Consider the following 14,021-nt stretch of genomic DNA (forward strand, 5'->3'; position numbering starts at 1 on the left):
GAGGCACCAGTTTAGCTGCTGATGCTGTGGTGGGATTTGCTCCCCACAGGTTCCAGAGGGTGCACAAACCCTCCTAGTAGGAGGATGAAGCCCTTGTTGGCCTCTAAAACACACCACCCACATCCCATATCCTTTTCACAAGCCCCAGTTTCCAGCTCTGTGAGTTGGGGTCTCAGGACATGAGGAACAGGGACACTGTGGGCCAGGCAGGGGGAGGTCAGGCCACCCCAAAATCCTCATCCTTTGGAAAGGGCAGCTCAGCACCCAAACCCTTGGCAAAGGAGTGCACAAGGGAAGGGCTGGGCAGGGCTGGGCTGTCTCTGCTGATCAATCCATAGGGGAAAAAAATTAAAAATTGAGGTCCCTGCGAGCAGCAGAGGCAGAGGAATGCTGGCAGTGGCAGAGGGATGTGGCTGTCAGCTCCACCAGCCCTGGTGCCACAAACACTGGGGGAAGCTGGGGGAAACAGGGCATTCCCTGCAGAGCTTTGGGGGGCTGTGAGGGGGAGGGTGAGAGCACCCCACATCCATGGACTTACCCCAGGGCCCTCCAGGCCTGGCTGTCCCCTCCCCCCAGGGGCACCATCTGCTCCCTGCAAGAAGAATCCTGGAATCACAGAATATCCTGAGCTGGAGGGACCCCCAAGGACCATCCAGTCCAACCCCTGGCCCTGCACAGACACCCCAACAATCCCACCCTGTCCCTCAGAGAGTTGTCCAAACCCTCCTGGAGCTCTGGCAGCCTTGGTGCTGTGCCCACTGCCCTGGGGAGCCTGGTCAGTGCCAACCACCCTCTGGGGGAAGAACCTTTTCCTGAGATCCAACCTGAGCCTGCCCTGACACAGCTCCAGCCATTCCCTGGCTGCTGTCCCTGCTCACCAGAGAGAAGAAGGCTGACATCACCCTGTGCCTCTGGGCAGGGAGCATCCAGTCCCACCACATCCCCTCCCCAGGGGGAGCAGGGACCTCCAGATGGCACTTGGAAGCTCTGCTGGAAGTGTTGCCCCTCTCCCCTCCAGAAGCAGGGGCAGGGACCCCTCCCTGCATCCCCCAGGTCCCTCTGGGGAAAGCCCTCAAACCTGGGCTTCCCCCCCCCCAAGGTCAAAGGGGGCAGCCAGAAGCTCTTACGGTGTCTCCTTTGGGACCACTGGATCCCTCCATCCCAGCTGGACCCTGGGGAAGAGCAAAGGCAGCGGGATGTTTGGGAGAAGAGGGATGCTGCTCCCTGCCCTGCTCTGGGGACGAGACCCCAGCCCACAGGACCCCTGCCCAGCTCCCCCCAGGAGACCCTTCAGCCCCTCTGCCCACCCACCCTGCCCGTGGCACACAGCCCTTCCCACCCTCCCACCCCCGGGGGGCCGTGAGGACCCCCAGGATCAAGGGTTTCACCTCCATTTGCAAAGGACACGGGGGACAAACCCCAGCAGCTCCTTCATCCCTCAGCAGGAGCACGGGGAGGGGGATCCCCCACGCCAGGATCACCCACTCACTCACCTGGGAGCCCCTGGGGCCAGGGGGGCCACGTCTGCCCTGCAGTCCCTGTGGTCCCTGAAAGGCAGTGAAGGATGGGGTAGAACCACAGCCCTGCAGGCACCAGGGTGGGAAACCTCTCCTGGGAATTCCCAGCTGCTGAGGAGCTCCAGTGCCAGCCAGCACAGCCGTGGCAAGGGGGACAGAAAGGATTCCCACCGCTGCCCCAGCCTCTCTGTGGGGTTTTGGGGGGTTTGGGGTCACAGCCCAGCTGGAGGAGACCGCCCTCAGAGCACCCTCCCACCCTGGGACACCCCATCCCCCCGAGGTGCCCTCACCCCTGGGTGCACCCACCTTGGGGCCCCGCGGGCCGGGCGGGCCAGGAGGGCCCGTGTCCCCCTGTGGAGAGAGCAGGGAAGGGATGGGGTGAGCACAGGGAGCGGGAAATCCCAAATGGCAAAGGGTGGGAGCTGGGGCAGACCCACCTGAGAGCCATTGATGCCTCTGCACCCCACGGATCCCGGCTGGCCCTGCTCCCCCTGCGAGGACAGACCCTGCTCAGCCCCTCACCACGCAGGAGGGGATGGCACAGGGAAACCTGGGCATCTCCCCTGGCAGCAGGGGCAGCCCTGGGCTCATGGGGATACTGGGGGGCTTTACTGGGGTCCTTTTGTAATTCCTCCCCATGCTACCAGGGGGATTTTAATGAAGTTCATCGTTTTGAGATTAAAACTCAGCACAAGGGATGAGCTGGGCAGGACACGGTGGTCCCACCTGCCCATGGTGGTCCTGCCCAGTTCCACCACCTGTGCTTTGGCCACGGTTTGTACCCAAAATCTGTGACTTACCACAGGGCCAGCAGGGCCTGGGGGACCCACTGAGCCACCTTCTCCCTGGAACAGCAGAGAGGAGATGCCATTTTTGCTCTGATTCTCTCCTTCATCCCAAATTCCCCCTTTCCTTCACATCAAGTATCAGCTACCTGATGCCCCCACAACCAGGCCCACTCCCTTCCTGTTGGAAGGTGCTTCCATTCACCACCAAACCACTTCAATTTGCCTTTGAAATCCTCTGCAAGCCCAGTCCTGGCTGGGATGCTCCCAAAGACACGGCTGGGAGCAGCATGGAAAACCCAGGCACTGCCAGCCTGGGATTCACCTCAGCTGAAGGTGGTCACCTCCAGTAAACCACTAAAATAAACCTACAATAAACCACTAAATGAAACCTACAACAAACCACTAAAAGAAACTCTGCAAAGGCTCATTTCACTTCACCTCCAGCCAGGGGAGAGCAGGAGAACAGGCTGGGATTCAAACATCCCGGTGGGAGAGGTCAGTCGGGAGGGGAGGCAAATCTCAAGGTCCTCCCTCCTCAGAGCCATCTTTCCAGTGGTATCACCAGGCTCCTGCACCTCTTTGGGGACAGAGGAAGTAAAACCACTCACCTCTGGCCCTGCAGGGCCCTGGAAGCCCATCACACCCTTCAGACCCGACAGCCCCTGGGAGAGAAGCCGGGAGGGGGTGTCAGGGAAGTGCCCACCCTGAGGTGGCAGCTGCCTCTGTCCCATCCCTTGCAGGAGGGTCAGGAAAACACAGGGAACATGAGGGCTTTGCTTAAAGCCATGGGCTGGAGCCAGGGATGGAGCTTGGGGACATCACAGAGAGGCAAAGGGGGCAAAGCAGGAAAGGGGATGGAGGGCAGGAGGAATCCTGGCACAGCAGGGAGTGAGACACCCTCTGTTCACTCACCTGGAGCCCAGCAGGACCTGGCAGGCCATTTTCTCCCTTCACCCCCTGGAAAAGGCAAGAGCAGCCCGAGCAATGGAGGAGAGCATGACCTGGGGCTGCAGGGAAGGAGGAACCCCCTCCCTGCCCAACCCCAGGGCACAGACAGACCCCCTCACCTTCACTCCCTTCTCTCCTTTCTCCCCAGCAGGCCCAGGGTCACCCAAGAAACCCTGAAAAGGGAAGAACAAGGATGTGTGAGCTCCAGCTGGACCATCAGGAGCTTAAGGCCACAGTTGGTGGGGTTCAGGGGGATGGGGACCCCCCACATGCTATAAAAAGAGTCCCCACAGGAGCAAACCCTGGGTGCTGGTCCCTCATCCTGTGTCCCAAGCTACATCCCCCACAGCAGTGACACAGAGGTGTCCCAGCACCCACAGGGCTCTCCATGGGCAGGAGGGTATAAAGGATGGGCCAGAAAAGATATAGGATAACATATGATAATATATCAAATTATAGAGGTATGATCTCATACATATGATATCACATATGATAAACCACGTGGGGTTGCTGTTTCAAAAAGAAGAAATCAGGTTTCCAAAGCCCTGGCACGACCAGACCTCAGAGGAGCCCAAAAATCTCCCTGGGGCAGCTCTAAAAATTTTAGCTTTAAAAAGACTAAGTGGGAGGGAAAAGGGATTAAAAAAAAAAAAAAGGGTGACAAACCATTAGCATTCCCCTTTTTATGGACATTTTACATCCTGGCTGACAAATCCCCTGGAGAGGAGCTGCAGCAACGTGCACTGGCAGCTCCTGCTGCTGGTGTGGTACCAGTGAAACCAGTGATGAAAGCTCTGAGTGCTTGGCACGTGCTGGGGCTGGGGTTGGCACTGCACCGTGCCCACAGCACCACAAGAGCCCACTTACCTCCTCTCCCTTCTCTCCAGCCACCCCACGGTCACCCTGGAAGCCCTGCAGCCCCTGGGGAGAGGGAGGAAGGAGCAGAGCAGGCACTGAGGGGCTGCCCAGCACCTCCCACCCGTGTCCAACCCCCTCCTCAGTGCCCCAAACCCCTCAGCACGGTCCTCCAAACCCCCCTGAGGAAGCTCCCAGGCCCTGGTGTGCTGTATTCCCCAGGGATTGGTGCTCAGGGTCTGGAAAAGGGCAGGGACCATCCCAGCCCCAAGAAACCAGCTCCCTGAACTGAATGTCATCCAGGCAGCCCACAGCTGCTCTCATTTCTATCTCCACCTCCAAGTTTTGAGCCCTCGAGGCCTCAGACCCACTTGGGACAGTGGAAGGTGTCCCTGCCCATGGCAGGGGGGTGGAGGGAGATGATTTTTAAGGTCCCTTCCAACCCAAACCATTCCATGATTCCAAGTTCCAGCCCTTGTGCCTGCACCCACCCCAATCCAGGAGCTGCAGCACTGCAATTATCCCAGCACCTGAATGCACAGCTGGGATGTTCCACAGCCCTTTTTCCTGGGAAACATGAGCCTCAACCCTGATCCAGGACTGCCTGGATTGTGGGCTTAGGAGGAATATTCTAAAGGAGGTAAGAGAACACAAGGAGCAGCATCAGGAGTTTCTGGGCTCTCTGGCCCTGCCCTGCCCATCCTCACCTGCTCCCCTGGCAGCCCCCACGGCCCAGGTTTGCCATCCAGGCCAGGGGTGCCATCTGAGCCAGGGTAACCCACCCGTCCTGGCAAGCCCTGGAGCCCGGGTTCACCCTGGGGAGAAAAAAAGCCATGCACAGAAAATCAAAATATCCACATTATTGTGATACCAACGAGCGAAACCCTGAGCTCTGCCCGCCTCTGGATTTGGCAGCAATTCCTGGCCAGGACATGGGCAGGGCTGGCAGGGAAAAGCTTCAGGAATCCAGGTGCTGCAAGTGTCTGGCACATGGATCTGCCCAGGTTCTCCACCAAAACAGTGGGATAGTCCCCAGCAGTGACTGTACAACAGGGAAGTAAGAGAAGGTCAAGTGAAAACCTTCTGCATCAGCTTCTTGGCTCCAAGCCATGGCCATTCCTGATGCTTTCCCACGTGCAGGATCCTCTGGACTGGGCATCAGCAGCTAAAGCTTAGGGGGAGCTTTTACTTTAGCCCTTAGCTCCCTGAAAATCCTGAATTCAGGCAAGTTAAAGAGCAGTCTGGACCAAAGAGAGGACATTTCCCTTCAACTTGCTGTGACTGTTTGGTTTTCTCAAAAATTCTGGGACATTTTTGTCAAGTCCAAAATCTGGGCTTGGTTTTAGTGTAAAAAGTCAGAGTTTGAAGGAAGGGCAGAACGATGCAGCTGCCTCAGCTCCTGCTCAAGTGAAGAATCTGGTTGCAAAAACATCCAAGCTGTTTTGGGGAGATTTGCTTTTCCACCTCCCACCCTGAAGGGCCCCATCACCCCCTGTGCTCACGCCTGGCCACACAGCCCAAAACCCAGCACTGTCACCCCATCCCACTTCTAATCCAAACTTTAAGGAGTATTTATTGCTCTTTGAAGTTTTGCAAGAAGCCCAAGCACCTCTGGCTCTGCTGGGCTCCAGATGGGCCAAATGTAAACCAGAGCAGGGACAAACCCAACCCAACCATTCCCAAACTGGCCCCAAACCCGTTATGTTCTCCCTCACCCAGGGCTGATCCACGAGGGGCAGGGTCCCTGAAGATCCCGGGACATTCCCAAGCACACACTGAACCCCTCCAAGCTGGGCTCTCCCCCCAGGAAGCCCCCCCAGCCCTCACCGTGTACCCCCGCTGGCCTTTCTCCCCCGGCTCTCCTGGGGCTCCACAGGGACCCTGTGGACAAACAGGGATGGAATCAAGCACCGTGTCCCTGTGTTCCCACCCTTCCTGCCCCGTGCCAAGGGCTGCCCGAGCCCTCAGAGGCGGGGCAAAGCACAGATTTGGCCTTGGGAAGGGCAGAGAGGGAGGACTCACATCCCCCTGCCCCCCCCGCCCTGCCCACATTCGCTGGGGCTGTGCCCAGGGCAGGGCTGGGGTTGGCACCAGATCCTGCTCCCTGGCTCCTGATGCCTCCCTGGTGCCCGATGGGGGACGAGGACAGAGGGTTTTGCCCTCATTTCCTTTGCCCCGTGGCACTGCCCTGCTCACAGAGGGCCAGGATGTTGGGCATGGATGGGCCTGCAGACCCCCCAGCACAGGGCTGGCCCCACACCAACCCTGCCCCAGCCCTCCTCTGCCTCTGGGAGGGATCCACATGGTCCCTATCCAAAATCAGCAGCAGGAACCTGATGCCCTGGGGCAAGGAAGCCAGCACTGCTCAGCTGGCACAGACAGAGGGGCTGGGGCTGCCAGCAAAACCCAGGGAGCTGGATATCAAATATCCCAGGGAGCTGGATATCAAACATCCCAGGGAGCTGGATATCAAACACCCCAGGGAGCTGGATATCAAACATCCCAGGGAGCTGGATATCAAACATCCCAGGGAGCTGGATATCAAACATCCCAGGGAGCTGGATATCAAACATCCCAGGGAGCTGGATATCAAACATCCCAGGGAGCTGGATATCAAACATCCCAGGGAGCTGGATATCAAACATCCCAGGGAGCTGGATATCAAACATCCCAGGGAGCTGGATATCAAACATTCCAGGGAGCTGGATTTCAAACATTCCAGGGAGCTGGATTTCAAACATCCCAGGGAGCTGGATATCAAACATTCCAGGGAGCTGGATATCAAAAATTCCAGGGAGCTGGATTTCAAACACCCCAGGGAGCTGGATATCAAAAATTCCAGGGAGCTGGATATCAAAAATTCCAGGGAGCTGGATATCAAATATCCCAGGGAGCTGGATTTCAAACACCCCAGGGAGCTGGATATCAAACATCCCAGGGAGTTGGATATCAAACATCCCAGGGAGCTGGATATCAAATATCCCAGGGAGCTGGATATCAAACATCCCAGGGAGCTGGATATCAAATATCCCAGGGAGCTGGATATCAAACACCCCAGGGAGCTGGATATCAAAAATTCCAGGGAGCTGGATATCAAAAATTCCAGGGAGCTGGATATCAAAAATTCCAGGGAGCTGGATATCAAACATCCCAGGGAGCTGGATATCAAATATCCCCAGCATCCAGCAGGAAGCAGACAAGGAAACCATTAGGCTGCTTTGAAACCCAATCCCAAAGCCCTTAATTACAGCCCAGGGCTGTGCAAGTGCTTGGGGACATCGACCCTACAAGTGTCCCCAGCCCAGCCGGGGTGGCAGCGGGGCCAAGCAGCTCCCAGCCACTGAGATTTCCCACTTACAGGTGCTCCTGTTTTCCCTGGATGCCCTGGGGGCCCAGGGGCTCCGGGTTTTCTCTGGATTGAAAAGAAAACAAAAAAACATTGGTAAGACAGATCAAGGAAAACTCAGCAGCCAAGCCAAGGAAAAACCTCACCACAAAAAGTCACCAGTGATACTCACGGGCCAGCCTGCATGCAGAAGTTGGTAAAATGATGATTGCTGAAAGGAAAATGGAGGGAAAAAGGGAATATGGGGGGGAAAAAAGCAAAATGTTAACAAAAAAAAATCCCAAATCCCTTTTTTTTGTTGCCTTTGAAGTCTTTTCCCTTGCCTTGGGAAGACACAGCAATGAACCACTCCTCTAATTCTCTTATTTGTTTCATCCCATGTGCAGCCAAGTCACGGGAGAAGGTTTAATCTGAGGGTACCGTGTAGGAAATAAGGAATTACTGCCTTCATTAGGAAATTCAGACAGAGAGCCCACTTCTTCTGGGGTTTGAGGACATTCAGCTGCCCCGTGGATGCCCTGCATTTGGGGCACCACAAATGTTTGGTAAGTGGGAAGGTCAGAAAGATGTGGGTGAGCACAGGTCATGTTTAGCCCAGGTTGGACTAAACCAGCTGTTCTGACACTGCAGTTTGCCCCAGGTGAGGAATCTCTTCCATCCTCGTGGAAAACCTAGAGGAGGTTTTCCCAGGCAGTTCTGTTGGGCAGGTTTGCCCCTCACTGCTCCCAGCAGCCAAATCTTTCCTGCACCTCCAGTTCCTTAGGAGACCAGATGACCACAAAGAAGAAAAAAAGCCACCCAAGAGCCCCAGGGTGGATTAATCCCATCCCAACCACAGCTGATCCCATCCTGTCTCAAAGGCCCTAAAGCCTCACAGTGCAGCCTCCTCCTCTCTGGACACTTCTGAGCTGGTTTTCCCAAGTTTTGGGGCATGGCCAGGGAATTAAATGTCTCTCTCCAGTTACCAGCCATCCTCCTCCCTCCCAGCAGCACTCAGGAGGCAAAATCCCACCTTTCCTCTTCCTCCTCCTTCCCATGGTGAGCCCAGACCCGTGGTCCAGGCAGCTCCTCCAAATCCTGACTGGCACCAAAGGTTGGGAAAAGCCTCTCCTCGTCCATCACCCCAATCCCAGGCAGCAGGAGGGGCAGGGGCCCTACGTGCTTCCCAGCACCTGGAAACCCCCTCCTGTCCCCTGCTCCAAAGATCTTTCCTCCAACACCAGAGGAGAGAGAAGGGGAAAAGCCAAGAAACTCATTAAGCAAAATAAACACAGACCTTTCAACATATGGAAATATTTCCAAGCAATGAGCAGGGCTCTCAGGGACAGATGATGGATGGATACATTTATCCAGCTCTAACACCACACCAGGCATCCCTGCTCCTTTTAAGTTGATCCCAAATTGATTAGAGTGCAGTCCCTGCCAGGTCTCCATGCTCCTCCTGTCCAGCCACTTCTCATTTCCCTCAAAAGCTGCTCACACAAAAACTTTCTGGAGGAGGAGGAGGAGGAGGTTGGAGCCCAGCCAACGCTTTTGCCTTGTCTCAGGAATCAGTGAACTCAGTTTCACTCAGGACAGGATATTATTTCATTAGGCTTCCAAAAAAAAAAAATAATCCAACCTTTAGAAAGGGAGGGGGAAAAAAAAATCCCACGTGAGACGTGAACTCGGATTTCAGGAACACCAGATGCCAAAGAGAGGGGAGAGAAATTAATTGGCTTCTGGAATGTCAGCAGGAAACAGTGAGTGCTTTGCTTGCTGCAGGATGGGGTAGGGGGAGCGCTGGGAAGGGAGGGGATGGAGGATGGGGATCCACAGATCCATGTGGGATCTGTGCTCCTGGAAAACTCCAGCCTGGGAGCAGGGCCTGCAGCCTTGTAGGGAGCAGCTTTGGATACCCACCTTGTGTCACCCTCCCCAGTCCACCACCCCATGGCCACCCCATCCTGGGACACCCTCTACAGTCACCCCATGACCACCCTGTGATACACCTCACCCCATGTCACCCTCCCCAGCCCACCCCATGACCCCCCACCCTTTGTCACCCACCCCAGCCCCTCCCTGACCCCCCCACCCCATGTCACCCTCCCCAGCCCACCCCATGACCCCCCACCCTGTGTCACCCTCCCCAGCCCACCCCATGACCCCCCACCTTGTGTCACCCTCCCCAGCCCCTCCCTGACCCCCCCACCTTGTGTCACCCTCCCCAGCCCCTCCCTGACCCCCCCACCCTGTGTCACCCTCCCCAGCCCCTCCCTGACCACCCCACCTTGTGTCACCCTCCCCAGCCCACCCCCACCCACCCTGTGTCACCCTCCCCAGCCCCTCCCTGAACCCCCCCCTGTGTCACCCTCCCCACCCCACCCTATGACCCCCCACCCTGTGTCACCCTCCTTAACCTCTCCATGGCCACCCTACCCTATGTCACCCTTCCCACCCCACCCCATGACCCCCCCACCCTGTGTCACCCTCCCCATGGCAGCTGCTGGCCCCACAGAAGCAGCACATCCCTAAAATTCCCCTCCTTTTCACATGGAGCAATATTTTCCTTCACTCTGAGTTCCCCAGCCCCCATTTCCCAGCCTGTCCTCCTGCTGTTAAAGGGATTGGGATGGATAAAAAGAAAGGATTCTGGCACTGCAGATTAGGCTCCCCAGTAACTCTGGAAGCTCCAGTTCTCCTTCCTCCTTCCCTGGGGGCCTTGGGAGCTCCACTCCTACCAAAGTCAATGCTGACAGAACAAAGCAGGAGCAGTTCCTGCCCCTCCAGTTACACCAGGAATTCTTGGCAAACCCGAACTCCATCAGTGCATTGTGAACAAAAACACAGGGCAGGGGTTTGGGCTGGAATCACAGCGGCCTTGAGCCGGTTTTCCTTAATTCCCATGAACAGCAAAGGGGTTTTTTCTACTGAAAAAGAGAAGGAGGGGCTGTTGAGCACCACCACAACCACGAATGCTCTGGGACAGTCCCCATGTCCCTCTCTTTTCCTGCACTATATCCCTGACTCGGAGAGGCAGCTCCTCCGACCTGCATTCCCGGAGCCTGATCCAACAACAGATCCCAGGACATCCCCTCTGGCCCCCAAACCACGACAGCAGCGCTACCCCAAGCCCCCGCATTGTGCAGGGCTGCAGACAGACAGACAGACAGACAGACGGCTCCCCCGCCCCGGCCTTTCCCCCCCGCGCTGTCTGAGCGGGGATTAGCAGAGCCCAGCCCGCGGCTTTGCGCTCCCGTTTCCTGCCGCCGGGCAAAGCGCCGCGGGGTCACTCGGCCACCGACACGATGGCCCTGCGGGGCTTTGCGGTGGCCCGGGTCACCCCCGCCAGACACTGCCTTCCCCTCCAGGTCGGCACCGGGCCAGCAGAGCCGGGAAAACGCCGGGAGAGCCCCCGGGCCGGGACCCGCAGCGCTCCAGCTCCCGCTTCCCGAGCTCCCTCCGGCATCCCCGCGGCCGCAGGAGCTGGGACAGCACCGAAATCACGGCAACAGCCACAGGCACGGAGGGTTCGCCAGCAGAAGAATAAAGCCTGAGGTGTCTTTCCAAATGCAGGCAGGGAAGAAAACAATAACAACAACAACAACAAAGGAATTCTGACTGAGCGGCAGCAGCTCCGCGGAGCGCTGTGAGCGTGCCCTGCCAGCAGGGATGGATGCTGCAGGCGTCCAGCCTGGGAGGGAGGGATCACCCCGGCGGGGAGATGCTCTCCGGCACGGCAGGATTCCTCCAGCCGGCACCTCCGGCCCTCTCCCCCCATCCCTGTTCGTCCCTGCATGTTCTGTGAGCCCGCAGTGGGGTTTGGGAGCGTTGGCACCAGCGCAGCACCTGCTCCGGAGCGGCAGGAGGGCAGGACAACGTGCAGGTTGTCCGGTGTCTCCCAATGATCAGCTCTGCTGTGCTTCCCAGGAGGAATCTCATCTCCTGATCTGATCTCCTCTGCTTTGATCCAACCCAACACAAAACCACAAAAGGGCTTCTGGTGGGTAAATCCCAGCTCAGAGCCAGACCAGCACAGAGCCATCCTCCTCCTGCCTCGGGATGTGCTGGTGGAGCAGAGATCCCCCCCACTGCATCCTCTCCCTGGAATTCCAGGCATTTGCCCTGGAGCAGAGGATGCAATGATAGCTCTTCAGCAATGAATGAGCTGTAGAGAAGGCAAAAGTCCTGCCCAAGGTCACAGAAGAGTTCAGAGAGCTGGAGATGGAGCCTGAGCTCTCACCAGCCCATTGCTCTGCCCCTTGCACTGACCTGCCACTGATACTGTTCTGCCAGGCTGCAGTTCCAGAAGGCCATTACAGGTACACAACACACAGAGCATTCCCACCCCAGGGAGCTCCAGCCCAGGCTGGAAAAGTGCCTGAATCAGTTAGAAACCCAATGCCTTCAGCTCTTGCCCTGCCTGGATCAGGCCAGGCTCCACAGGGAGTTTGAAATGAAGCCTAATCCCAGTGTGCTGTCAGGAGCTGGGGATCCTAAGTGACGCTGCCTGGGTTGTTGCAGTGAGTTTTGGAGTCATCCCATGGAGTTCTGCATCCAGCCATGCAGTGGCTGAGGCACTGCTGCCTCCCCACAGATCCCATCCTGTTCCTGTGCTCCCCACAGGTCCCATCCTGCTCCTGTGCTCTCCACAGATCCCATCCTGTTCCTGTGCTCCCCACAGGTCCCATCCTGCTCCTGTGCTCCCCACAGCAGCAGGGATCAGGTGAGGAAATGTCTCAGCAAGAAGCTTGATGGGCACAAACCCTGGGGAGCAGCAGGACTGGGAGATGGTGGGAAACAGGAGAGGTTGTGATTTGTAACACAGAGCAGGAGAAGGGCTGTTTTCTGCATGGCTTGGGTCTGCCTTGGGCCCTGTCCTGCAGAGAGAGGTAGGGCATGAACCATCCCAGGGAGGGGAGGGATGAGTGTGGACCATGGGGAGCCAAGATTGCCTGGTCAGTCCCAGGGGACAGAGGGACAGCACTGCTGGGAACAGAGGACATGCTGATCCCATGGACAGCTGTCCATGGGGCTGCACCTCCCTCCTTGGCACCTTCCCTCTGCCCTCACCTCCCACCCAACACACAAGGAATCTCAAGCCTTGGGATCCCTTGCTCCCAGCAGAGCAGAGGAAGCTGCTGGGGAGGTGTGAGTGGAGCTCCCTGAGCCCACCACGGCTGTAACTCACCGTGAAGGTCTGCCAGTCCTCCCTGGAGTTCCTCCAGAGGACAATGGTGGGCACACCAGGGATGCCCACAGGGCCTGGGTCACCTGGGGGGCCTGTCCTGCCCACGGCTCCAGGGTATCCCTGGGGAGACAAGGGATACCTTAGAAATACCTTGAAACCAGCCAGAGGTTTAACAGTCAGCACAGGTTCTGACCCGGGTCAGAGTGGGGCACATTCTGGGCTTCAAACCAGCTCTTGGGATCTAAATAACCCTGGAAAGGGGGAAAGCAAAATGACCTTCCCCCACATGTTCCTGTGCCCAGGCCCATCTAAACCCCACCAGTACAGAAGCTGCTGTTGACAGACGTTGTGTGGGGCAACGAGTTTGCCCCTCCACAGCTTGGGGAAGATGGGAAGTGCTGTGCAGAGGTGGGCAGGAGCAGCTGCTGGTGGGGACACTGGGGCACCACCCTCAATGCAGACCATCCCCAAGCATCCCCCAGTGCAGCAGGAGAGCAGGCTGGGCCATGTGGCTGCTGCACAGAGGGTTTCTGGAGGAGGAAGGGCAGTCCTGGGTCTCACCAAGGCAGGGCTGGAGGACAGATGTCCCTCTGAGATGACTCCATGGATATAACAGGGGGCTTTTCATCCTTTCTCCGGGGGATCTGAGCTAAAGCTGCTCCATCTCCTGGCTCTGCTGCCTCTGCAGAGCCATTAAGTGGCTCAGAGGAGAGACAGCAGCTTGTCCTGAGCTCAGTCCTGAGCCTGGGCTTAAAGCACCCACTAAAACCAGTTCCTTCCTCTTCCAAATGCACAGGAAGGGCCACCACCCTGCAGCTTCAGAAGCTGCCACTGCTGTCTTGATGAAAAACACCCAAACCAACCCAAACCATGCATGATATTTGTCCTGGACCCTAAACCCCACACTCCACATTCCCCTAATTTTCTGGATACTCACTTTGTCTCCTTTGGGCCCCACCAGTCCCCGTCTGCCAGGACAGCCCTGAAAGGCAAAGGGGAAGAGCTGTGTCACCCCAAAGGGGGATCCCACAGGGACTGGGTGAGCAGTGCCACAGCTCCAGGGAAGCAGGAACTGAAATGGCTGGTTCAGAGCAAACCAGCAGCACCAAGTCACCAGGAAACACCCCAAAAACCAGGAGGGTTGAAAGTGTCCCCTGGTTTATGCCGCTCCTGCCCTGGCATCAGCAGCCAGCTCTGCTTGGGAGGCTGAGCAGCCCAATCCTGAGGCACCCACTCCAGAAATGCTCTGCACCACATGGCCAGGGAGCTGGAGCACATCTCCTGACCCCTGGTGAGGAAAGGCAGCGTGCTAGGAAAAAAAAAATCCCATAAAGTTGGATCAGGGCCATCACCCAAACAGTAGTTTGGACGAGGACACTGCTGCTGTAACTGGAGCT

At 57.3% G+C, this 14,021-nt stretch overlaps 1 protein-coding gene across 1 annotated transcript in view; it reads right to left on the bottom strand.

Moving 5' to 3' along the window:
* LOC135425157 (collagen alpha-1(I) chain-like) overlaps positions 1-14,021 on the bottom strand; it is an 89,536-nt gene that overhangs the window by 20,131 nt on the left and 55,384 nt on the right. Inside the window, exons 9-24 of the mRNA XM_064677141.1 lie at positions 13,562-13,606; positions 12,625-12,744; positions 7,627-7,665; positions 7,467-7,520; positions 5,936-5,989; positions 4,816-4,923; positions 4,121-4,174; positions 3,373-3,426; positions 3,218-3,262; positions 2,914-2,967; positions 2,318-2,362; positions 1,955-2,008; positions 1,824-1,868; positions 1,494-1,547; positions 1,128-1,172; positions 539-592 (exon numbers count right to left, since the gene is read on the bottom strand). Coding sequence (XP_064533211.1) covers positions 539-592; positions 1,128-1,172; positions 1,494-1,547; positions 1,824-1,868; positions 1,955-2,008; positions 2,318-2,362; positions 2,914-2,967; positions 3,218-3,262; positions 3,373-3,426; positions 4,121-4,174; positions 4,816-4,923; positions 5,936-5,989; positions 7,467-7,520; positions 7,627-7,665; positions 12,625-12,744; positions 13,562-13,606 — 924 coding nt within the window. The remainder of the gene's footprint in view (positions 1-538; positions 593-1,127; positions 1,173-1,493; positions 1,548-1,823; positions 1,869-1,954; positions 2,009-2,317; positions 2,363-2,913; positions 2,968-3,217; positions 3,263-3,372; positions 3,427-4,120; positions 4,175-4,815; positions 4,924-5,935; positions 5,990-7,466; positions 7,521-7,626; positions 7,666-12,624; positions 12,745-13,561; positions 13,607-14,021) is intronic.

The sequence above is a fragment of the Pseudopipra pipra genome, chromosome 20, assembly GCF_036250125.1.
Source record: "Pseudopipra pipra isolate bDixPip1 chromosome 20, bDixPip1.hap1, whole genome shotgun sequence".
NCBI classification, from domain to species: Eukaryota; Metazoa; Chordata; class Aves; order Passeriformes; family Pipridae; genus Pseudopipra; species Pseudopipra pipra.